The 24,339-nt window shown below is 37.4% G+C and overlaps 1 protein-coding gene across 6 annotated transcripts in view; it reads left to right on the top strand.

Annotated features, from left to right (window-relative positions):
- The window catches only part of BRAF (B-Raf proto-oncogene, serine/threonine kinase), a 221,831-nt gene that overhangs the window by 97,474 nt on the left and 100,018 nt on the right, over positions 1-24,339 (top strand). For all 6 annotated transcript variants that reach the window (XM_056799800.1, XM_056799798.1, XM_056799797.1 and 3 more), the window contains exons 2-3: positions 1,568-1,669; positions 21,435-21,698. In XM_056799800.1, coding sequence (XP_056655778.1) covers positions 1,568-1,669; positions 21,435-21,698 — 366 coding nt within the window. The remainder of the gene's footprint in view (positions 1-1,567; positions 1,670-21,434; positions 21,699-24,339) is intronic.

Raw genomic sequence — 24,339 nt, 5'->3', positions numbered from 1 at the left:
ACCGTCATGAGGCTTTGAAGTCCAAAGGCTGAGGCGCAGAGTCTGTGGCACATGGGGCCTGGGACGCCAGTTGTTACGGGAGGTGCGGTTGTGGCCTGGTGTCGGCGTTCACACGCAGAGGCAAGACGTTGACGTCACTCATCTTCAAAGGTGGTGGCGGCATGGTTAATGTGGGTTCGCCAGCTGATTCTGTCAGAGGCAGTGAGTTCTAGTTGCTTTGGTGTAATGCCAGCCCACTTCAATTTGGACTTTAGCTGATCCTTGTATCTTTTCTTTGGTCGGCCTTGTTTCCTGAGTCCAGCTGACAGACAATTTCACCCTAGAATACCTGTCTTGGTATTCACTGTGGGTCCATGTGGATGACATATCCAGACCATCGTAGCTGGGTTTTGAGGACCAGGACTTCGATGCTGGTGGAGTTGGCTCTGTCGAGGACTTCCTGATTGGTGATTCGGTCCTGCCATCGGATCCTCATGATTGACCGGAGGGAGCATTGGTGGAATTGCTCCAGCTGTTTCATGTGCTTCCGGTACAGTGTCCATGTCTCACACCCGTACAGGAGTGAGCTGAGGACCACTGCGTTATACACTTTGAGCTTCGTCGCAGTGCTTACACCTCTGTGTTGGAGGACTTTGCAGTGCAGCCGCCCGAGTGCCTGGCTGGCCTTTTGGATCCTGGCATTAATCTCATGGTCTAGGGACCCGTCGTTGGCGATGGTGCTGCCCAGGTACTTGAAAGTGTTGACGTTAGAAAGCTGCGTGCCGTCGATTGTAATGCACAGCTGGTTAGTTGGCCTCCCTGGGGCAGGTTGGAATAGCACCTCTGTTTTGCTGAGGCTGATAGTCAGGCCAAACAGTTTTGTTGTGGTGGAGAACCTGTCCACAATGGTTTGGAGATGATTTTCTTGGTGGGCCATGAGAGCACAGTCATCTGCAAAGAGAGCTTCCAGGATGAGTCTCTCTGTTGTCTTTGTTTTTGCAGTCAGGCGGCGAAGGTCAAATAGTGAGCCATCCAGTCGGTATTTGATGTAGAATATGAGGGAGCTATATTTTAAAGCCATTTTCTGGAGGTACCCTCTCTGACTATCAGTAAGTAAAAAGTAGGGATTTTCTATATTGCTATCTTATCTATATTATGTATTTATATATCACTAGCATCATACCTACAAACCTATCCTGCTCTCCCCCTACTATTTTGGGGGCTCTAGAGCTCAATAAAAGTATTCAAACCATTCTGTCTGTGATCATGTTCCATTTAAGCTGTTTTCTTATGCATGTCTTCCCATCTTTTCCTCCTATCTTCTCCATCTACGAAATTTTGCTTTATTCATCATAATTTTTAAATTTCTCTCTTCTGAAGCATGAGTGTTTGACAGTAGGTCTAGACTTCTTCTGAGTTAATGATTTTGGATGTTATCTTGATGGAATTCAGGTAACAAGTTAGAGATCAGTTTACATGTTACATTTATTTACTACTTGATAATTTAAGATGTTAATTTTCCCCACTATTAAACTATTAACTAGTTCATATCCTAAAGGAATTTAATGCTTATTTTCTGTGTTTTTAGGTGTGGAATATCAAACAAATGATTAAATTAACACAGGAACACATAGAGGCCCTATTGGACAAATTTGGAGGGGAACATAATCCACCATCAATCTATCTGGAGGTAAGATATTGAATATCAGATATTTTAGAAAATCATGAACAGAGGGGAAGCAGCCGGGTAGCTCAGTGGATTGAGAGCCAGGCCTGAAGGTGGGAGGTCCTAGGTTCAAATCTGGCCTCAGACACTTCCCAGCTGTGTGACCCTAGGCAAGTCACTTAATCCCCATTGCCTAGTCCTTACCACTCTTCTGCCTTGGAACCAATACACAATATTGATTCTAAGACAGAAGGTAAAGGTTTTTAAAAAAAGAAAGGGAGGAAGGAAGGAAGGAAGGAAGGAAGGAAGGAAGGAAGGAAGGAAGGAAGGAAGGAAGGAAGGAAGGAAGGGAGAGAGAGAGAGAGAGAGAGAGAGAAAGAAAGAAAGAAAGAAAGAAAGAAAGAAAGAAAGAAAGAAAGAAAGAAAGAAAGAAAGAAAGAAAGAAAGAAAGAAAGAAAGAAAGAAAGAAAGAAAGAAAGTCATGAGCAGGAAAAAAATCATTGATTTTTAAAATAAAGAAACTTAAAATACTACTCAATGCAAAAGCCTATTTTAAAAAGATATTTCTGGGGTCAGCAAATTTATTAGATAAAGTCAGAGGATTTTATGTATAAAGGTTCTTAGGAAAAAGTCCCACCTGTGAAATTTCAGGGTTTTTGGTTGGTTGTTTGTTTGTTTTTCTTAAGAACAAAGCAACTAGAGTGTTAAGTAGGGGTGCTTTGAATTCTTGATTTGTTTAGCTAAAAATAGACAAGAGGAGATGGCGGCATAGAGGCAGCAAAAGTTCAGACCTCTGAAAACCCTTACCAATTACAAACTAAATGCTCCTAGGGGACTGAAAATCAAACCAAACAACAAGACAGAGCCAAGGAACCCTCCTGCTGGACTTGATTTAAAAGGTATGCTCTCCAAAAGCTGGAATTCTAAAACACTCAGGTTTAAGGGGAAGGAAGAAAGGTGCCGGGACCCCTCCCCCACCTAGAGCGCTAAGCCTCCAGTAGTAGCTAGAACCTCTGGACAGGCAAAGGTACTCATCTAGAGGGAGTACCTTGTGGGCAAAGCTGTTCCAGACTCAGAGCGTCGAACACAGACAGTGGGGAAGGAGTTAGAGAGAGCACAGAGCGGGCAGCCTAGTTGCAGCAGTGGAGACCCTCTCTATAGCTCCCCCCTTCCAGGAGGTTTTGGCCTCAGGGCACATCCAACACAACCCATCTGTACTTAATCCGTTATCAAAAGTCTTCAGAGGGCAGGGAAGCTCAAGCTCCAATACCCCTCCCCCACAGATTGCACTGAGAGATTTGCTGACAAAACTCCAAGAGGGAAGACTGCCAGAAAAGCCCAAAACAAAAAAAAAAAGAAAAAGAAAAAATGAGAACAAGAGCACATACAACTGCAGGGAATAAAGAAAGGGTAAATATAAGCAAACAACAGAAAAAGAAAAAAGGAATTACAATCGACGGCTTCTATACAGGCAATGAATAAAGCAAACAGAACCGAGAAGGAGGAGGGAACATAAAGCATTAAAACAGAAAACCCAGCGAACTGGATACAGGCTTTGAAAGAACTCAAAATACAATTCAAAACACAATTAAGAGAGGCTGAAGACAATTGGGAAAAGAACTTAAAAACTAAGATAAGTCATCAGGAAACAGAGGCACTTGAACTAAAACGAGAAAATAGTGTCTTGAAAGCCAAAATCAACCAGCTTGAAAATGAGGCAAAGAAGATGAAAGGTGAAGCAAAGGAGATGAAAGATGAAGTAAAGATTGTGAAAGGTGACCTCCAAAGAAAATCAGACCATGAGAAGGATGACCAAAAAGCCAGGGATAAAATCTAGTCTTTAAGAACCAGAATACAACAGCTAGAATAAAGTGACTTCACAAGGCAGCAGGACACTATAAAACAAAATCAAAAGAATTTAAAAATTGAGGAAAATATGAAGCATCTCATTCACAAAGCAGAAGATTTAGAAAATCATTCCAGGAGAGACAACTTAAAAATAATTGGTCTACTGGAAGACCTTGACAAAAAAAAATCTGGATATCATCCTACAGGAAATCATCCAAGGAAACTGCCCCAATATTCTAGAACAAGAGGGAAAAGTGGAGATCAAAAGAATCCACAGATCACTTCCTGTACTTAATCCCCAACTGACAACACCCAGGAATGTTATAGCCAAACTCAGGAACTATCAGACCAAAGAAAAAATATAACAAGCTGCTAAGAAGTAGTCATTCAGATATCATGGAACCACAGTGAGGATAACACTGGATCTGGTTGCATCTATACTGACGGACCAAAAGGCATGGAATACGACATTCCAGAAAGCAAGGGAACTAGGTCTACAACCAAGAATCAACTACCCAGCAAACCTGACTATATTCTTACAAGGGAAAGTATGGTCATTTAACAAAATAGAATTCCAAGCATTTGTAAAGAAAAGACCAGACTTAAACAGAAAATTTGATGCCCAAACACAGAACCCAAGAGAATCATCAAAAGGTAATTTAAGAAAAGGGAAAAAAGAAAACAAAAACAAAAAAACAAAAACACTTTTTTTAAGAGACCCCAATAAGTTAAAATGATATGTATCCCTATAAGAAAAGAGGTCACTGGTAACTCTTAAAAATTGTTATTATCACCCAGCCAGCTAGAAGAATTATACTTAGAGGGAACAGTGACAAACTGTATAAGATGAAATGACAAGGCATAAATATGTATAAAGATATATGTATGCATAAATACATATGTGTGTGTGTGTATATATATATACACAAATAGATCTTAAAAAAGAGGTTAATACTAATAGAAATGGGAAAAGAAACTGAAGGGGGTAAATTTATATGTCATGAAGTACATGGCGGGCGGGGGAGAACGTCATTACACTGGAAGGGTAAAGAGGTTGGAAATGGGAAATATTCAACTCCTACATGCATTGAAATTGGCCCAAAGAGGGGGCAACTGGGTACTCAGTGGATTGAGAGACAGGCCTAGAGACGGGAGGTACTAGGTTCAAATCTGGCCTCAGACACTTCCCAGCTGTGTGACCCTGGGAAAGTCACTTGACCCCCATTGCCTAGCCCTTACCATTCTTCTGCCTTGGAGCCAATACACAGTATTGACTCCAAGATGGAAGATAAGGGTTAAAAAAAAAGAAAAGAAAAAAGAAATTGACCCAAAGAAGGAAGAACAATGCAATCCATTGGGGCAGAGAATTGATTTGTGCCCTATAGGGAAGTAGATGAGTAACAAACAGACTGGTGAGGAGGGAAGCAGTACAGGGGAGAGAGAGAGTGGGGGGAGGTAGCTTAAAAAGACTGTAAAGAAAATAAGAGAGGAATAAGAAGGGAGGAGGGTAGAAAGGGAAGTAAAATAAGGGTGGGAATTAGGGGGACTGATTAAAAACAAAACATTTGTATAGAAGGAAATAGTAAAAGAAGTAAAGGCAGGACTAGGAGTAGAAATCAAAATGCTGGGAAATACACAGCTAGTAATCATAACTCTAAATGGGAATGGAATGAACTCACCCATAAAATGCAAGCGAATAGCAGAGTGGATTAGAATCCAAAACCCTACCATATGCTGTCTACAAGAAACACACATGAGTAAGGTAGATATGCATAGGGCCAAAGTAAGAGGATAGAACCAAATCTATTGGGCATCAACTGATAAAAAGAAGGCAGGAGTCACAGTCATGATATCTGACAAAGCCAAAGTAAAAATAAATCTAGTCAAAAGAGATAGGGACGGTAATTACATCCTGATAAAAGGCAGTATAGACAATGAGGAAATATCAGTACTCAATTTGTATGCACCAATTGGCATAGCATCCAAATTTCTAAAGGAGAAACTAGTGGAGCTCAAGGATGAAATAGAAAAACTATACTAGTGGGAGACCTGAACCTTCCTCTATCTGAATTAGATAAATCAAACCAAAAAATAAATAAGAAAGAGCTAAGAGAAGTGAATGAAATCTTAGAAAAATTAGTAGATATGTGGAGAAAAATAATTAGGGACAAAAAGGAATACACCTTCTTTTCAGCAGTACATGGTATATTCACAGAGATTTACCATGTATTAGGGCTTAAAAACATTGCAAACAAGGGCAAAAGAGCAGAAATAATAAATGCAACCTTCTCAGATCACAATGCAATGAATATAATAATTAGTAAGGGCATATGGAGAGGCAAATCAAAAATTAATTGGAAATTGAACTATACAATTCTCCAAAATCGATTAAAGAATAAATCATAGAAACAATTAACAATTTCATTGAAGAAAATGACAGTGATGAGACAGCCTTTCAAAAGCTAGCGAATGCAGCCAAAGCAATATTCAGGGGGATATTTATATCCTTGAGTTCATATATTAATAAACTAGAGAGGGCAGAGGTCAATGAATTGGGCATGCAAATTTTAAAAAGTAGAAAGTGAACAAATTAAAAATCCTTAGATGAAGACTAAATTAGAGATCCTAAAAATCAAAGGAGAAATTAATAAAATTGAAAGTCAGAGAACTATTGATTTAATAAATAAGACTAGAAGCTGGTACCATGAAAAAAAAAACAAATAAAATAGACAAAGTACTGGTCAATCTAATTTTAAAAAGGAAAGAAAAAAACCAAATTCACAGTATCCAATATAAAAGGGGAGACCTCACCTCTAATGAAGAGGAAATTAAGGCAATCATTAAAAAGTATTATGCCCAATTATATGGCAACAGATATGGCAATCTAGGTGATATGGATGAATATTTACAAAAATATAAATTACCTAGGCTAACAGAGGAAGAAATAGATTACCCGAACAACCCAAATCAGAAAAAGAAATTGAACAAGCCATCAAAGAACTCCCTAAGAAAAAATCCCCAGGTCCAGATGAATTCACAAATGAATTCTATCAAACTCTCAGAGAACAACTAATCCCAATATTATCCAAACTATTTGACAGAATAAGCAAAGAAGGACTTCTACCAAATTCATTTTATGACACAAATATGGTAGTGATCTCAAAGCCAGGCAGGTCCTAAACAGAGAAAGAAAACTATAAACCAATCTCCTTAATGAATATAGATGCAAAAATCTTAAATAGAATACTGGCAAAAAGTCTCCAGCAAGTCATCATGAGGGTTATTCAGTATGATCAGGTGAGATTTATACCAGGAATGCAAGGATGGTTCAATATTAGGAAAACCATCCACATAATTGACCATATTAACAAGCAAACTGACAAAAATCACAGGATTATCTCAATAGATGCAGAAAAAGCATTTGATAAAATACAACACCCATTCCTATTGAAAACAATAGAAAGCCATAGGAATAGAAGGGCCTTTCCTAAAAACAATAAATCGTATATTTCTAAAACCATCAGCAAACATCATCTGCAATGGGGATAAACTAGATGCATTTCTAATGAGATCAGGAGTGAAACAAGGATGCCCATTGTCACCTCTATTATTTAAGATTGTACTAGAGACACCAGCTGTCGCGATTGGAGAACAAAAAGAAATTGAAGATATTAAAATAAGCAGTGAGGAGACCAAGCTATCACTCTTTGCAGATGATATGACGGTCTACTTAAAGAGTCCTAGAGAATCAACTAAAAAACTAGTGGAAATAATCAACAACTTTAGCAAAGTTTCAGGATATAAAATAAACCCACATAAGTCATTCGCATTTCTATATATCTCCAACACATCTCAGCAGCAAGAATTAGAAAGAGAAATTCCATTTAAATCACCCTAAACAATATAAAATACTTGGATATATATCTTCCCAGACAAACACAGGAACTATATAAACACAACTACAAAACACTCTTTACACACTTAAAACTAGATCTAAACAATTGGAAAAACATTGATTGCTCATTGGTAGGACAAGCTAACATAATAAAAACAACAATCCTACCCAAATTAATTTACTTATTCAGTGCCATACCCATTGAACTACCAAAAAAACATTTTCTACTGAATTAGAAAAAAACATAACAAAGTTCATTTGGAAGAACAAAAGATCAAGGATATCCAGGGAAATAATGAAGAAAAAATGTGAAGGGAGGTGTCCTTGTAGCCCCAGATCTCAAACTATACTATAAAGCAATGGTCATCAAAATAATTTGGTACTGGCTAAGAGACAGAGAGGAGTACCAGTGGAATAGACTTAGGGTAAGTGACCTCAGCAAGACAGTCTATGATAAGCCCAAGGATCCCAGCTTTTGGGACCCAAATCCAGTATTTGATAAAAACTGCTGGGAAAATTGGAAGACAGTATGGAAGAAATTAGGTTTGGATCAACATCTCACATCCTTCACCAAGATAAACTCAGAGTGGGTGAATCACCTGAATATAAAGAAGGAAACTATAAGCAAAATAGGTGAACACAAATAGTATACATGTCAGATATTTGGGAAAGGAAAGATTTTAAAACCAACAAGAACTAGAAAAAAATCACAAAATGTAAAATCAATAATTATGATTACATCAAATTAAAAAGGGTTTGTACAAACAAAACCAATGCAACAAAAATCAGAAGGGAAGCAACCAATTGGGAAACAGTCTTCATAAGAAAAACCTTTGACAAAGGTCTAATTACTCAAATTTATAAAGAGCTAAAACAATTGTACAGAAAATCAAGACATTCTGAAATTGATAAATGGGCAAGGGACATGAATAGGCAATTTTCAATTAAAGAAGTCAAAACTATTCATAAACATATGAAAAAGTGTTCTAAATCCCTTATAATCAGAGAATTGCAAATCAAAACAACTCTGAGGTATTGCCTCACACCTAGCAGTTTCGCTAATATGACAGCAAAGGAAAGTAATGAATGCTGGAGGGGATGTGGCAATGTTGGGACATTAATGCTGGTGGAGTTGTGAATTGATCCAACCCATTCTGGAGGGCAATTTGGAACTATGACCAAAGGGCGCTAAAAGACTGCCTGCTCTTTGATCCAGTCATAGCACTGCTGGGTTTTTACCCCAAAGATATAATAAGGAAAAAGCTTGTACAAGAATATTCATAGCTGCGCTCTTTGTGCTGGCAAAAAATTGGAAAATGAGGGGATGCCCTTCGATTGGGGAATGGCTGAACAAATTGTGGTATATGTTTGTGATGGAATTCTATTGTGCTCAAAGGAATAATCAAGTGGAGTAATTCCATGGGAACTGGAACAACCTCCAGGAAGTGATGCAGAGTGAGAGGAGCAGAACCAGGAGAACATTGTACACAGAGACCGATACACTGGTACAGTCAAATGTAATGGACTTTTCCATTAATGGCAATGCTTTGATCTGAACAACTTGGAACAATCTACGAGAAAAAACACTATCCACATTCAGAGGGAAAACTGTGGGAGTAGAAACACAGAAGAAAAAACAACTGCTTCAATACATGGGTCGAGGGGATACGGTTGGCAATACAGACTCTAAATGAACATCCTAATTGTAAAGATGAATTTAGAGTTGTAGCTTTAAATCTAGATTTAGATGGTCGCCAAATAAAATTCCCAAGTCAGTCTGGAAATTTATGGTAATTTAATTAATATAGAGGGAAGGAATTTAAGAAGAGAGGAAAAAGAGTTAATTTAAACTTCTCCAGCTCGGGCTGAGCCAGTCAGGAGTTAAAGGCCTTGGCCAAATAGGCCTCCCTGAGCCCAAGGGAAAAGGAAGTCAGTCTTATCATTCACCAGGAGACTGTCTCAAGGAAGCTATCTGAGTGTGAGATTTAAAATGGTGAAGCCCATAAACTGTAGTGAGTTAAAATGGTGGAAGATATAAATTGTGATAGATATAAGAGAGGGTGAGTAAATTTGACCGCAGAAAATATGTTTCACTACAGTGTCTTGGTTTTTAAGTCAAATATAAGGTGGTTGCCAGGGAAATATTCCCAATTATTCAAATACCCAAGTCAACTGGGTTTTATAGAGATTTTTAATTAATAATATAATGAGGAATTAGAGAAAGAGAGAGAGAGAGTAAGAAAGGAATAAGTATGAAGGGCCTCAAGCCAATATGGCCTAGACCTGAGTCTTAAGAGAGAGAATCAGTCAGTCTGTATTTTAACACTCACCACAAGGTCTGTCTAAACAAGGATTCTAGTGACACCAGGCCAGCTCCATCTCAGCTGACTTCACCAGAGAGCCTTCCAGCGAGACCTCCTTAGAGATTGTCCTCCAAGAGCTTCCCTTCTCCAGAGCCTCTCTCAAGAGATTCTTTCCCTAGCGATCCTCATCAGAGATCCTCCAAAAGGATTTCTCCAAAAGGATATATCCTCAAGAGATTCTGCTTTTTCTTATATAGGGGTTTTTCTCCCATGTCACCTCCCCTAAGTCCCTACATCTACCAATCACTGTAGACGCTTTCCAAAGGACTGCCCATCTAAATTCCTGCTAAGTCAACCAATCTCCTCAGTAAGTCTGAATCAGAAAAAATGCTGCTGTGTTGACCAATCTCCTCAGTAAATCTGAATGAGAGAAAACACAGCTGAGTCAGCTAATCTCATCAAGAGAAGACTTGCCCGACCCTTTTAGGTACCTAGCATCCCATTGTATCAATTCTAAAAACAGGCCTGGCTCAAAGAACTCCTTGCCCCACCATAAGCATGTATCCAAGTACTTTCTTTGTTTAGCAAGGAGTTTTCTCTCCTAAAGCAGTCTTAAGTATGGGTAGAGTAGGGGTCCTCCCACAGCAAGGAGTTTTCTCCCCTAAAGCAGTCTTAAGTACGGTTGGAGTAGAGGTCTTCCCATTTCTGACCCTGGCAAGTTCTCACATCAAAATGGGGAATGTTTCTCAGTAGGGAATTTGTTCCAATTAAGAATTCCCTGATGGGCAAATTTTTATCATTCACAAGTCTGAGAGATTTCAAGATTTACATGAGTGAGCTCCTCCAGGCTGAGTTCCAGGATCGAACTGGTGTCCAAGCTGCTCACAGGAAGTGATCAGCCAGATCCAACTTTCCAGGGAAAGAGATTTTGAGAGACGAAAAAATCCCAAATATATAGACCTTTCACCTTTGTGTCTTCACCTCTATATTTTCACATCTACCAATCACATCAAAGGCTTTCTCTAGGACTGCCCATACTTTTTAGTTCTCACCTTGTTTGAGTAGTTTATATCTTTTGAGCTACTTCACACTTCTTTGTTAAGTTCACCTTTTGTTGGTTACTTGACCTTTTTTGTGATTAATTTAACCTGTATATTTACTTAACATCTTTTTGTATTAAGGTTTAAAAATAGACTTAGCTTAAAGTTCTAGCTTCACTATAAGGTGAGAACTAAGTACCTTCATTGTTCAATTAGAAGATTACAACTTTATCTTCCCCTAAAGTATGTCTTAGTAGGGTGGAGTAGTTTTAAAATTCACATAATGCAAACACCAACAACATGGAAATAGGTTCTGATCAAGGACACATGTAATACCCAATGAAATTACGAGTCAGCTGCAAGAAGGGCGGGAGGGGAGGAGTGGGAGGGAGAGGGAGGGAAATAATATAATTCTTGTAACCAAGGAATAATGTTCTAAATTGACTAAATAAATTAACTTAAATTAAAACAAAAGAACAAAGCAACTAGATATTTTAGTCAGATTACTGGCAATAGTAGGAAGTAATATTTAAATGATGCTTTAAGATTTCCCAAGTTTTTTCCTCATAACAATCCTGTAAGATAGGGATTGTTTAATATTCATATCTCCATTTAACAATGAAGGGTGTGAAACTTGGGTAAAGTAAACTTTCCCAATAATCAAATACCACCACTGGTATTCAATCCCAAGTCCTCCTTCCTACATGACCTGGCCAGTGTAGCTCATTGTCTTAAATTTCAGAATTCTTGATACATAATTTAAAACTAATTACACTAGTTATCCTAATTAATTCTATTTAGTAAGTATAATAATAAAGGTAGTAAGGAAAGTTCATAGACCTGAAAAGAGCCTTGGGGAAGAGTAAGACTATAGATTTGGAGGGGGTCTTGAGAGAAGAAATAAGTTCCCTAAGTTGTTAAAGGGTGTGAATGTTAAAAAAAAAAAACTGTAAATGCCAAACTCTGTAAAGGTTTTGGCCAAACTGTAAGGATAATTTTAGTGTTTTAACTTAAAATCTAAATAAGTGGTCACCATGGGAAATCCCCAAATATGAAAAATAACCAAGTCAGCTGAGGATTTATAGAGATTTTGATTAATATAAATGAAGTAATTAAGGGAAGGAGAGAGAGAGAGAGGGAGAGAGAATAGCCAAGCAGTAGAAAAAGGCCTAGGCCAAAATGGCCTAGACCTGACCCTAAGGGGAGAGCGAGTCAGTCTTTATCACTCACCACAAGATCATCTCCAAGCAAGCTCCAGTCCTCCACTGAATCTCCTGATCTGAGTTCATAGTCTAACTCCACACTGAATTCAATTGAGAACACCATTGAAAATGTCCTCACTTCAACTCTGAACTACAACCCAATTCAACTCAAATTCCATAAATTACCTTTTTCCCCTTCCTTTTAAAGAAATTTTCTCTTATGTCATCTCCCCTAAATTTTCCCATCTACTAATCACAGTAGACACTTTTTCCCAGAACTGCCCATTCTTAGTTCTCATCTCTTTTGTTCTCACCTTCTCTGGTTAGATAAAATCTACTGAGTACATAACACCTCTTTTGTTAAGCTTGCCTTTTGTAATTTTCCTGACCTTTTAGTGATTAATTTAACCTTTATATGTACTTAGCACCTTTTTGTATAGATCTAAAAATAGACCTAGCTTAAGGTTCTAGCTTTACTATAAGTATGAATTAGGGACTTTTCATTGTTCAATCAGGAGTTTGCAACTTTAACTTTCCTAAGGCTCTGTCTGAGTAGGGTGGAGTAATTTTAAAAGTTCTCAGTACATTTCTGATCAAGTACATCCATTGTTAAAAATGGGGAATAGCTTAATCAAATCTTCTAGAGTCTGAGTAGTTTTAAGATTCACAGGGGCCAAGGGCATTTTTATGGATGAAAATAACAGTTCAATCCAAGGAACACATAGTAGACAGCCCTCTGTGGTTTAGGCCAAATCTGGCATGCAGCTTTGGGTGAGCATATCTTTTGTCAAGGATTTATGAAGAACATGAACAAGAATCTGAGTTTAAAGAGCTCAATGACTCTCTAGCTTAGTCTTTATCTGAGTAAGAATCCTTTCTACTAACTACACCCATTATGATTACTGTGTATTACTCTCCATCCTGTTCTCCCCGTTTAGATTCTGACCACCACCTCCCCAATTTGCTCTCTTTTCTATCAATCCCACTCCCCTTCTCATCTCCTTCCCCTCCTAATTTCCTTTAGGTTAAGATAGATTTCTGTATGCAATTGTTTATGTTCTTCCCTCACTGAGCCAGTTCTAAAGAGTATGAGGTTCATGTGATCTCTTCACCTCCCTTTCTCCCTTCTTTGTAAAAGTGCTTTCATGACTCTTTTATATGCAGTAATTAGACTCATTCTATTTTCCCTTTCCCCTCCACCCAATGCATTCCTTTTTCTAATGCCTTCATTTTGTTTTTTAATAACATCCCATCATATTTAACTCACAACCTTGCCTGCTGTCTATGTATACTCCTTCTAATTGCTCTAATGATAATAGATCAGAGTTATAAGAATCGTCTCTCTATGAAGGGATGTATATAGTTTAGTTTTATTGAATGTCTTTTAATTTCTCTTTTCTGTTTATATGCTTCTCTTGAGTGTTGCATTCAAGAGTCATATTTTCCTTTCAGCTCTGGTCTTTTTATCAGGAATGTTTGAAGGCCCTCTATTTCATAATTTTTTTTTTATCTGAAGGATTATGCCTAGTTTTGCTGGGTAGGTGATTCTTGGTTGAAGTCCTAACTCCTTTGCCCTCTGTAATAACATATTCTTGACCCTCTCATCCTTTCATGTAGGAACCACCAAAAGTTTTATGATATTTGAATTGTTTCTTTTTTGGCTTTTTGCAACATTTTCTCCTTGACCTGAGAGTTCTGCAGTTTGGCCATAATATTCCTTTGGGGTGAATACTTTAGGGACCTCTTTTAGGAAGTGATCAATGAATTCTTTCAATTACTATTTTGCCTACTGGGTCTAGAATATCAGAGCATTTTTCCTTGATGATTTCTTGAAAAATAATGAAATGTCTAAGCTCTGTTTTTGATCATGGTTTTCAGGTAACCCAATATTAGATTCTCTCTCCTAGATTAATCTTCCATGTCAGTTTTTTTCCAGTGAGATATTTCATATGTTCTTCTGCTTTTTCATTCTTTTGACTTCAGTTATTTCTTGATGTCTCATGGAATAATTCACTCCACCTCCCAATTCTAATTTTTAAGACATGATTTTCTTCAGTGAGCTTTTGTATGTTCTTTTTCCATTTGGTCAATTCTAGTTTGTAAAGAATTCTTTTTTTAACTGAATTTGTGTGCCTCTTTTACCAATTGGCCTATTCTGGTTTTTACAGTATTAATTTCTTCATTACTTTTTGTGCCACCTTTTTACCAAGCTATTGAGTCTTTTTTTTTTATGATTTTCCTATATCATTCTCATTTCTTTTCCTAATGTTTCTCTGACCTCTCTTATTTGATTTTTGACATCCTTTTTTAACTCTTTCATGAATTCTTTTTGGACTTGAGAGCAATCCCTATTTTTCTTGGAGACTTTGGATGCAGCACTATTGACTTTGTTGTTTTCTTCCGAGTTTATGTTTTGGTCTTCCTTGTCACAAAAATAACTTTCCGTGTTGTTTTTTTGTTTGTTTGTTTATTCATCTTCCAGTCTTATTCTTTCCTTTTAATTTAATTTGTAAAACTGCTTAAATTAGGTTCTATAACTGAAGTGAAGGCAGCACTGTGCCAAGCCTCAGATTCTTTGTTGCAATTGCCTTCAGAGCTGGCTCTGGGAATCTATCTTTCAGTTCTTTCAATGTGGTATGATATAAGGAGAGGCATATTTAATACTCTGTAGACCTGTGCTTGGGCTGGCAGTAACCACAAGCATACTTTTCCACCTTAGAACTGTGACTAGGGTCCCCAGCATTAGTATATGTGATGCTCCCCCTCACCTTGAGAGTACACCCAAGGACTGCTTCCTGGATCTTCACTTATTAGTGCACCAAGAGTCTTATACCCAGAACAAGCAAAGGGATTCCAGTATTTTTCTAAACAATTGTCTTGACCACCCCCCACTCCCCCCCTTACCACCTGTGGCTGAGAACTCAAGAAGCCTTTGCTACTGCTTCAACTATGCCAGGGCCCATTGCCATTATGGAGCCTATCCTGGCCTGCTACATAGCTAATCCAGACTAAACATCCTCAGTTCTTATGTTTATTAACATTTTTAGTCTCTATACCAACTTTGTTATCTTTGTTATGCCTTTCTTAGTATGTGACACCCAGAATTGAAAATAATGGTTTGGGTGAAATCTAGCTAGTAACAGTTATGGCAGAAATCACTTCCCTTATTCTGAACATTATGCCCTTATGCTTCCTCTTCTCTCAATGTAGCCTATGGTTTTTTTAGCTCTTTTGGCTTACTGTTGCCTTACACTGGTGTGGCAGTCTCCTAAAAGGATTTTTTGATCATCAAGGATTACCTTAGTGACTCTGTAAAGATTAAAATTTAGGGGAGACTGAGGCAGGTAGAAATTAGTTTCTCTCTGCAAGGAATAGTTTATTCCTTGCATATATATATAATAAAAATTATGTTTTTAGAGGTTTGTTGAAAATTTAGGACTAAAGAAAATACAGGATAAGGAAAACGTGCCTAGGCCAGAGAGGCCTAGACAAGACCTCACCTACATTATGGAAAGAGCCACGTCTGCCCCAAAACAGAAGTCCAAAAGGGACCCAAAAGCTTTTGCAATCAGGTTAAATACCTTCTCGAACTCAGCCCAGGTGAGATTACAAAGCATTCTGGGGAAGTGGAGCAAAGGCTTGTGGGGATTGAAGTCCAGGATTCCAGTCCATTTTTACAACTCTGAGAAAATGTTTTGGCATAGATAACTTTCTCTTCATAAAGATGATATGTTCATAAAGTATTGTATCATCATAAAGATAATACAATAAGAAACCTTAAGTAAGAGTCTTGTGGAGTGTCTACTACTCTAAACTGCTCAGAAAGGGAATAGGTAGAGATTAGCAAATAATTAGGAACTTGAGAATCACCGATTATAGAGGATCAAATGCTTCATATGAAAATTGAGTAGGGGAACATGATCAGTAGACAGAGCCTTACCCTAAAGTTCAGAGACCAATAGGAATGGCAATCAAGAGACTCATGTTCACATTTCAGATCTGTCACTAGCCAGTTGTATAACTACCCTAAACAAAGCACCTCACTTTCTCTGCATCTCAAGTTTCTTTGTAAAATGATCACACTGTACTATGCTATCTCAATTCCTTTTTTGAACTTAAGAGAACTCCAGAGTATGGGAGAAATAAGTATGGCTCTTTGGAGAATTTATAGAAAAGTGCAGGTTTTTAAAGGGTTTCAGTAGAACAGAAACATTTTAAGATCCCTAATCCTCCCTTATGGGGCACAAATTTTCAACAACCTAATAATATAAAGGAATGAATTAGGTTGCTATCCCATATACTTTGGAGGTCTTACCCATAACAAAGATCTATTCATGGAAATATTAGCCCTGGACTCAGTCTTGGCCCTTTCCATTACTTATTGCTTAATTATGTCTAACCCTCAGCAAATACTATAATTAATAAACTGGTTGCAGAGCCGACATGAGTCTTACGTGTCATCATTTTATAGATGAGGAAATCAGTTTCTAGAGAAATTCAGCGACTTGCCCATGGCCATGTAGCTAATACTTGGCAGAACTATCAAATTATATTGCCCTGCTGTCAGATTGTAATCTCAACCATAGTTTTTACAATTGTTGCTGTCCTGTTCACAATAGTCTCAAAGGGTCCAACAAGAAAGTAATCAGTACTTAAATTGTTCCTACTTTTTCTTATTGATACCACTTATTATTGACACTTTCATTTTTCCTTCCCATTCATTTCTGAGTATCGTATCTTTTACTACCCACCAAACTTACTCAACTAATAAAGATTTTAAAAGGAGAGAAACTATTCCTGATGTTAGTTGACTCTATAAATGGTGTTTTTAAAATTTTCAGTGTATATACTTTCCCCTTAACCCAGCAAGATTTTGTTAAATTGACTTACTGAGTCAAAAAAAAGTTGCAAAAAAACCCAAAAATCTAAATGCTAACTTTACATAGGGAGCCTTGAAATAGAACATTACACAAATAAGGCAGGTTTTTTAAATCAAAAATACTTTGAGGTTTATTTAATAAATTGACAAATAGCTACATCAATTTTAAAATCTAGACCTAGGACTGAATCTGTATAGGAAACTCAATATTGGAAAAATATACTAATTTCTATCTGCAATTCATTTGTAATTTATGATATTAAAATCTTATATGTAGGGGATTCATAAATGTTGAACTTGAATTAAATAGTTACTTAGGGCATTGAAAGGTTAAATGACTTGTCTTTGGTCACAGGATTAGTCTGTATCACATATGGACTTGAACCCTATTCTTTTTTTTTCAAGGTCAGCTCTCTCTTCACTACATTATGGTGCCACTTCATGAAAACATAAAAAATGTTAAGAATTCTATGGAAAATAAATAATCTTAAAAAGTAATTTTTTAATTTAGAAACAATAACATACAAAATGTTTATCGAGTACTTGATGATACTCTTTTCTATACCTTCTTACTCTCTCTCCATCCATTTTCCTACCTTTACCTTTGACTTCCCTAATCCTTCCCTTTTTACTTCTTACCTTTCCTTCCTTCTCCCTCCTTCTAGTTCTTTCTTTTTTTAACCCTTACCTTCCATCTTAGAATCATTATTGCTTATTGATCCTAAGGCAGAATAAATTGGAAGACCACTACCAAATTTTCAGAATTGACAAGAACAAAAATTAAATTATCAGAAGAATCCTCAAAATTGTTAAAGTTGACATGCAAACTTAATGTCTGTTGTGCACTGCCATGTTAAAATAAGGGTTCCGCAATAAAGGGAGGTTTGAACAGCTGGTTAAGAAGGTAGTTTCTGAAGTAGGGATTATTTCTGGACCATGACTTAAAAGTCAAGACATCATAAGTTCTTGGTGGTGGTGATATTTGTCCTTCATTTTTTTTTTTAAAACCTTTACCTTCCGTCTTGGAATCAATACTGTGTATTGGCTCCAAGGCAAAAGAGTGGTAAGGGCTAGGCAATGGGGGTCAAGTGACTTTCCCAGGGTCACACACCTGGGAAGTATCTGAGGCCAGATTTGAACCTAGGACCTCCCATCTCTAGGCCTGGCTCTCAATCCACTGAGCTACCCAGCTGCCCCCTGTCCTTCATTTTTTAAGAGATCCAATGATATTATAGGGTAATGTCTTAACTTGTGCATGAATTGAATTTAAGTTAGGCAAAGTTGCACGAAGCTGTAAGACTCACTCTCTTGTCATTGAAGTCCACTGATAAGACAAAAGTCAGGACAATTGGTGATGGCCTGAGATGTAGTGAATAGTCTTGGCATCTTCAGTGTTAGACCATGCTATAAGCACTTCTCAGTGCCTATTTTACCTGCCTTAATGGTCATTGAAACAAATTGTTTTCATTTACCCATTCATGCTTAGGGTAGTCATCCTCTTAACTCACCAATGGATTTGAGACCTGTCAGTTACCCTCTTGGTATAGACAGAGGGGATAGGATGCATATAACAAAGGGTGATAAGAATGTATTTTTCTGAAGTCTTGCAAAAATATCAATCAAAGATAGTTAAATTGAAAAGAAAGGGAAAGGGGGAAAACTGTATACACACACACATATGTATTCACCAACTCATTATGGTAGAGAGGCATCACAATGAAGAGAGTATATATCCGTATATACAAAGATTCACAAAGCATGAGTAACAAGTAAAGTAGAAATGCTTACATAAGAAGGCAGCTTTGTCTTTATGAATATTTCTAAGACTTGGTAGGATGGAATCCATCCCCGAATTATGGTTCTGGAAGAATACACTGTGTTCAAAATAACAGGATAGTTTAAAATGATAGGATAAAGGGAGTAACTCTGTAGATTAGTAATCAGACAATAAGGATTTGTTGTGTACCTACTATGTGCCAGGGAGTGTGTGTAATAATAACAAATGGTATTGAGAAGTTTAAAGTTTAGAGAACATTTCCTAGACATGCTTGCATACTACATACTACAGGTAGTATCCCTATTTTACAGATAAGGAAATAAAGGCTCAGGCAGGTTGTTATTTATCCATGTTATTTATCCTCAACTAGTAAAGGTCAGAGATGAGATTTAAACCCAGGTCCGTAGTTAATTTAAAAGTCAAACATTCTTTCCACTATACTGCCCTGCCTATTAAAATGTATAATCATGTGAAGATATTTAGAAATCAAAGAGAAATTGGTGGATAACACTCTGCTAATCAGGGTGAATGAGATGATGAAAAGGCATATTGGAGAAGGCAAAGTTGCTGAAATCCTATTTCCCTTCTCACAGCTCTGCCAAGGACAACGGAGGAAGAATATTAGAGAGCACAGAGCAAAAATAACTAATAGAGAATTGAAATCTAAGATGAATGAAGAAGATAATAAGAATAGACTTAACTTGAATTTATCGTTAAATCAAGACAAACTGCATCCCAACTTACATCCCAAAATTCCCAAATTAACATTAGAGAATGATCATCTAGTCATTAATATAAAGTGCTGTATTAAACAAGGAAACTTAATACAATTGCCCAAGGTATTTGCCATTATTGTAAACAATCTCCAATGAGTTCACGTTGCAGAGGGTTTCCCTGTAGATAGCCTTCTTCAACCTTTTGTTTGGAGATGACTCTGTGATGTTTCTGTCAAGTTCTAGAATATTGCAGCGGGTCCTGAATGAAATTTGTAAACACTTAAAAGAATTTCACTTAATCATCAATACAGGAAAAAACAAATTAATTAATACTTTTAATCTAAATTGCAACAGTTGGATGAACATCCTATATAGAGTTCAGACATTGTTAGTTATATTTGAAAAGTTAGTACAAATAAATTATAATTTGGGCCTAAGATTGAACAGGATGAAATAAACAGACTAAATATTAGTTTTAGGTAAATTGCTAAGTTTCTTCAATGATCCCACATTTCTCCCTGGGGAAAAAGAAGCCCCATCTTTTTGTTATCAAAATTCTAGTATGTTGTATTGGTTTAAGTCATGGAACACAATTTCCAAACAGCAAAGAGTACCACTTAAAGGATAATGAAGTGATGCATGGTGAGTGTGAGCAGTATGTAACAGATAATAAAGGGCTATTAGGGAGCACTGATTAAGTACTTAAAATGTGCCAGACACTGCTCCAGTGTTATGCATGGGAGGAAAAAAAAAAGAAAAGCAAAACAGCCCCTGCCCTTCAGGAACTTTAAAAAAATAGAGCTAAGTGTACACATAAGCCTAAATTTCATGTAACTACATATGTGTGCAAGAAAAGAACAGTATAAAGAAAGCCCAGCAAGAAGAGAGGAGATTCAAGAGGAGAGGGTGTTCAGTAGTTTCAAATGTGATAAGAGGATCAAGAAGGATGAAGACTGAGAAGAAGCCATCAAATTTAACAATTAATATATCATTGGTTATCTTTGAAAAAACTGTTTCGGTTAACTGTAACCATCTAAATTGGGAAAACCAAGTTGATGAAGAATGCCTCATGTCCCAATTATAGCATAGGTGGACAACCTATAGAGATTATATGTATATTAATCTTGAACAGGCAGTGCAATTGAATGATGAATTAGACCCAAGAATAAACAGGAGGAACTGAACAGTCTGTATTACCTTTGGGAAATCATATTTCAAGAGATTTGAGAAGTAAATGGAAATTGAGATAAGGAGTATATACCACTTTTTTGTGAGGGGAGGGGTTGGATTTGATTATGAAAGGTAGGAGAGATATAGAATGATAGCTTTAAAGGACATGGTACAGTCAAATGAAGGTTTTTGGTTTTGTTGTTGTTTTGACATAGCTGGAAGTATAGCCCTAATACCTAGGCTGGAAGTACAACAGCAATTGATGACTTGATCCCACCAATGAGTAGCATGGAAGCTTTGACCTTGACTGTTTGCCCATCTGAAGAATTTTGTTTGTGCATTTGTTTGTTTAAGGATTAATATGGCTGGGGTATTTTGTAGGCAGCAAAGGAGCTGTTAGAGAGGGAGGAGATTAAAAATTAAATGGGGACAGGCATTGATGGGGGATATGGTGACCTCTCAGAAGAGCTGAGAGACCTCTATATATCCATAAATGTAAAGCTTTTGTTTTTAACATCTTCTCTGGGAAAATCTTTTATTAATATCATATGGGTTTTTTTTTTACTGGTCATAATTTAGGCTTTAAAGTCTTAATCATGTCTGAGATTTATGATAACTTGGAGTTTTTCCAGAGAAGAAGAGTACACATGATTGTTAAGGGAGGAGGTAGCATTCACATACTAATCAAACTTCTGTATATTTGTAAGAGATGAGACTTTTCAGGATTAATGTAGATCCTATTGACCTAAAGTAAAAAAAAAAATGTATATTGAATCTATTTCCTAATTTCTTATATTCTGAGGATAATCTGACATTTTTCTATCTAATTACTAACCTAATCTTATGACCTAATTTCAGTAAAAGTGCTGTGATCAGAACCTTTAAATTTAAGACCTCTTTTGTACAACCAATACAAACTCCAAATTAAATATTTAATTCTGCTTTTTTTTTTTTTGTAGGCCTATGAAGAATACACCAGCAAGCTAGATGCACTTCAACAACGTGAACAACAATTATTAGAGTCCATGGGGAATGGAACTGATTTTTCTGTTTCTAGCTCAGCTTCAACAGACACAGTTACATCATCTTCCTCTTCTAGCCTTTCAGTGGCACCTTCATCTCTTGCAGTTTTTCAGAATCCCACAGATGTGTCAAGAAGCAACCCTAAGTCACCACAGAAACCAATTGTTAGAGTCTTCCTCCCCAACAAACAGAGGACTGTGGTAAGTAAACCTTGTATATCTTCATCTTGCCTAATCTGTCTACTTTGTACTTTTTAGAAAGAGCAGGTATAGAAACTATAATATATTAATTGTATTAGTCAAAATATAAACTGTATATTTTCCCCAAACCTGTCTTGAATAAAACTTAAATGCAGCCTTATTATCAGTGCTATATTTTAGTGCATACCTGTTTTTTTTTTCTTTTAAAAAATAACTTATTAAGTTTGGATATGATCTAGATTTGAACCAATGTGGTAATTTGCAAAAAAAGATTGTGCTGGTTAGTGATAATATGAATATAATTCGATGGTGCTGAAGTGCAACATTTTTAAAAATGTGAATAGCAATTTGTGTTATCTTCAATGTCATTTCTGAGGATCTGATACTAGTGGCCTAATTGTAGTAAAAGTGATATGATCAAAATCTTATATTTGATATTCTCTTTTTACAACTTAATTTAAAAGCCAAATTCTCCCCAAAGCATTATTAGTTTAGTTTAGAAAGTTTTTTTTTTTATTATGTCATTGAGTCAATATGGATACAACCATGGCTTCTTATCCCATGTGTTTTTTGCTCATAGCTTCTCATAACTCTTTTGTATAAGCAACCATTCAGAAAAAATAGAAAACATTGAATAATAACCATTGACTATTCCTCAAACCATCATTTAAATTTTTGTTTCAATTCCCTGCGAAATACACCTTTTTATCAGAATATCTAGATTGTAGCACAATGGAAGTACTTGATTTCTGTTTTCTTTAACTTTCTTCATTCATAATGGATATGATATTGGGTTGTGAAATAACCAGAAAGGATAAGGATAAAAGATAAAAAGGTAAGGAAAATAATTGATATGTGGATTTTCCTAATAGTACTATCTTAAGCTGAGAGGCTCATCACCATATTCCAGGATTATACAATTTTTGACCATAGCAGTTACTAAAATTCTTATTTTAAGTCAAAAAATTCTATATTGGTGGTAAAGGGCAATGGCATACCAATATTTATGGAATCACAAGTCATCAACAAAGTTGATAGAAAAGGAAATGACAAATACCAGAGGGGCTATGGAAAAACAGGTACTTTAATGGACTTTCAGTAGAAGTGTGAACTGATCCAGCCATTCCAGAAAGCAACTTATAACTGTGCCTCAAAAGCTTTAAACTACGAATGCTTTTTAACCCAGACAATACTATTGTTAGGTCCATTCTCCAAAGAGATCAAAAGAAGAAGAAAAGAACTCATATATACAAAAATATTTATAATAGCTCTTTTTGTGGTGGCAAAGAATTGGAGACTAAGTGGGTGCCCATGTATAGGTGAATGACTAAATAAGTTAAGGTATATGAAGATGGTGGAATACTCATTTGCTGCAAGAAATGATGAAAAAGAATTTTAGGAAAACCTGGAAAGACTTGTATGAACTGATAAAAAATGAAGTATGCAAAACCAAGATAGCAATTTATTTAATAATAATAATAATAATATTGTAAAGATAAACAACTTTGAAAGCCTTAGAAATTCTGATCTGGACTTCCAGTCAAGATGGAAGCTTAGAGAGAGCTAAAGTTCAGATCTCTGGAAAACCCTTCCTTACCGATCTCAAACTGTATGCTCCTAGGACACCGAAATTCAAAACAAACAACAGGATAGATCCCGGGAACCCTCCTCCTGGACCTGGATCAAAAGGTACGGCCCCCCAAAAGCCAGAACCCAAGATCACTCGGATCTAAGGGGTATGCAGAAAGAAGGTCCCAGGACCCATCCCCCCCAACCCAGAGTGCTGAGTCCGAGGCAGCAGCGGGAACCTAAGAGCCAGCAAAAGAACCCCAGGGCCAGCTATTCTGAAGGCCTCACCCTGAAAACAACCTGAGCCAGTCGCGGGGGCACCCAGACAGCAGGGAAACAGAAAGAGACAGAGGGGAGCCTGTAGCCCCCTGGCTGGATCCTTCCTTCCAAGTCTCAGGGAAGGTCCCTGCTTTAAGACACACTCAATCCAATCCAGCGGAAGTTAATCCTTTCAGGAGCCGCTCTCAGAGCTCCAGGAAGCCACGACCCCTCCCTCCTCAGAGTGCAGGGTCTTCTAAAACGACAATTACCCTCAGGGCCAGCTATTCAGAAGGCCACATCCTGAAAACAACCTGAGCCAGTCACGGGGGCACCCAAACAGCAGGGAAACAGAGAGAGACAGAGGGGAACCTGTAGCCCCCTGGTTGGATCCTTCCGTCTGAGTCTCAGGGAAGGTCCCTACTTTAAGATACACTCAATCCAACCCAGGGGAAGTTAATCCTATCAGGAGCCCTTGGACTTCCGGGAAGTCTCGGCCCCTCCCCCCCCCCTCAGAGTGCAGGCCTCTCTGGCCCACAAAGGCTCTGAGATACCTCTCAGACAGTGCCAAGCCAGGCTCAGAGCATGGACGTAAGGCAACAAAGAAGCATCAGGAGGGAACTGAGAGCAGTAACACCCGCAAACGGACAATTTGCCTGTGGCTAAAGCCTTTGAACACCAGAGATAAGAAAAGCTAGACCTCCCCACTCAGACAGAGATGGCAAACAGCACAGAAAGCCTCAACACTCCAAGAAAAACAAGAAGAAGGGGGCGACTTTGGACACATTTTATGGAGCAAAAATACAGAGGAGAT

Source organism: Monodelphis domestica, chromosome 5 (genome assembly GCF_027887165.1).
Source record: "Monodelphis domestica isolate mMonDom1 chromosome 5, mMonDom1.pri, whole genome shotgun sequence".
Lineage (NCBI taxonomy): Eukaryota > Metazoa > Chordata > Mammalia > Didelphimorphia > Didelphidae > Monodelphis > Monodelphis domestica.
The sequence above is the reverse complement of the archived record's forward strand: the minus strand, read 5'-3'. Positions and strand labels throughout refer to the sequence as shown.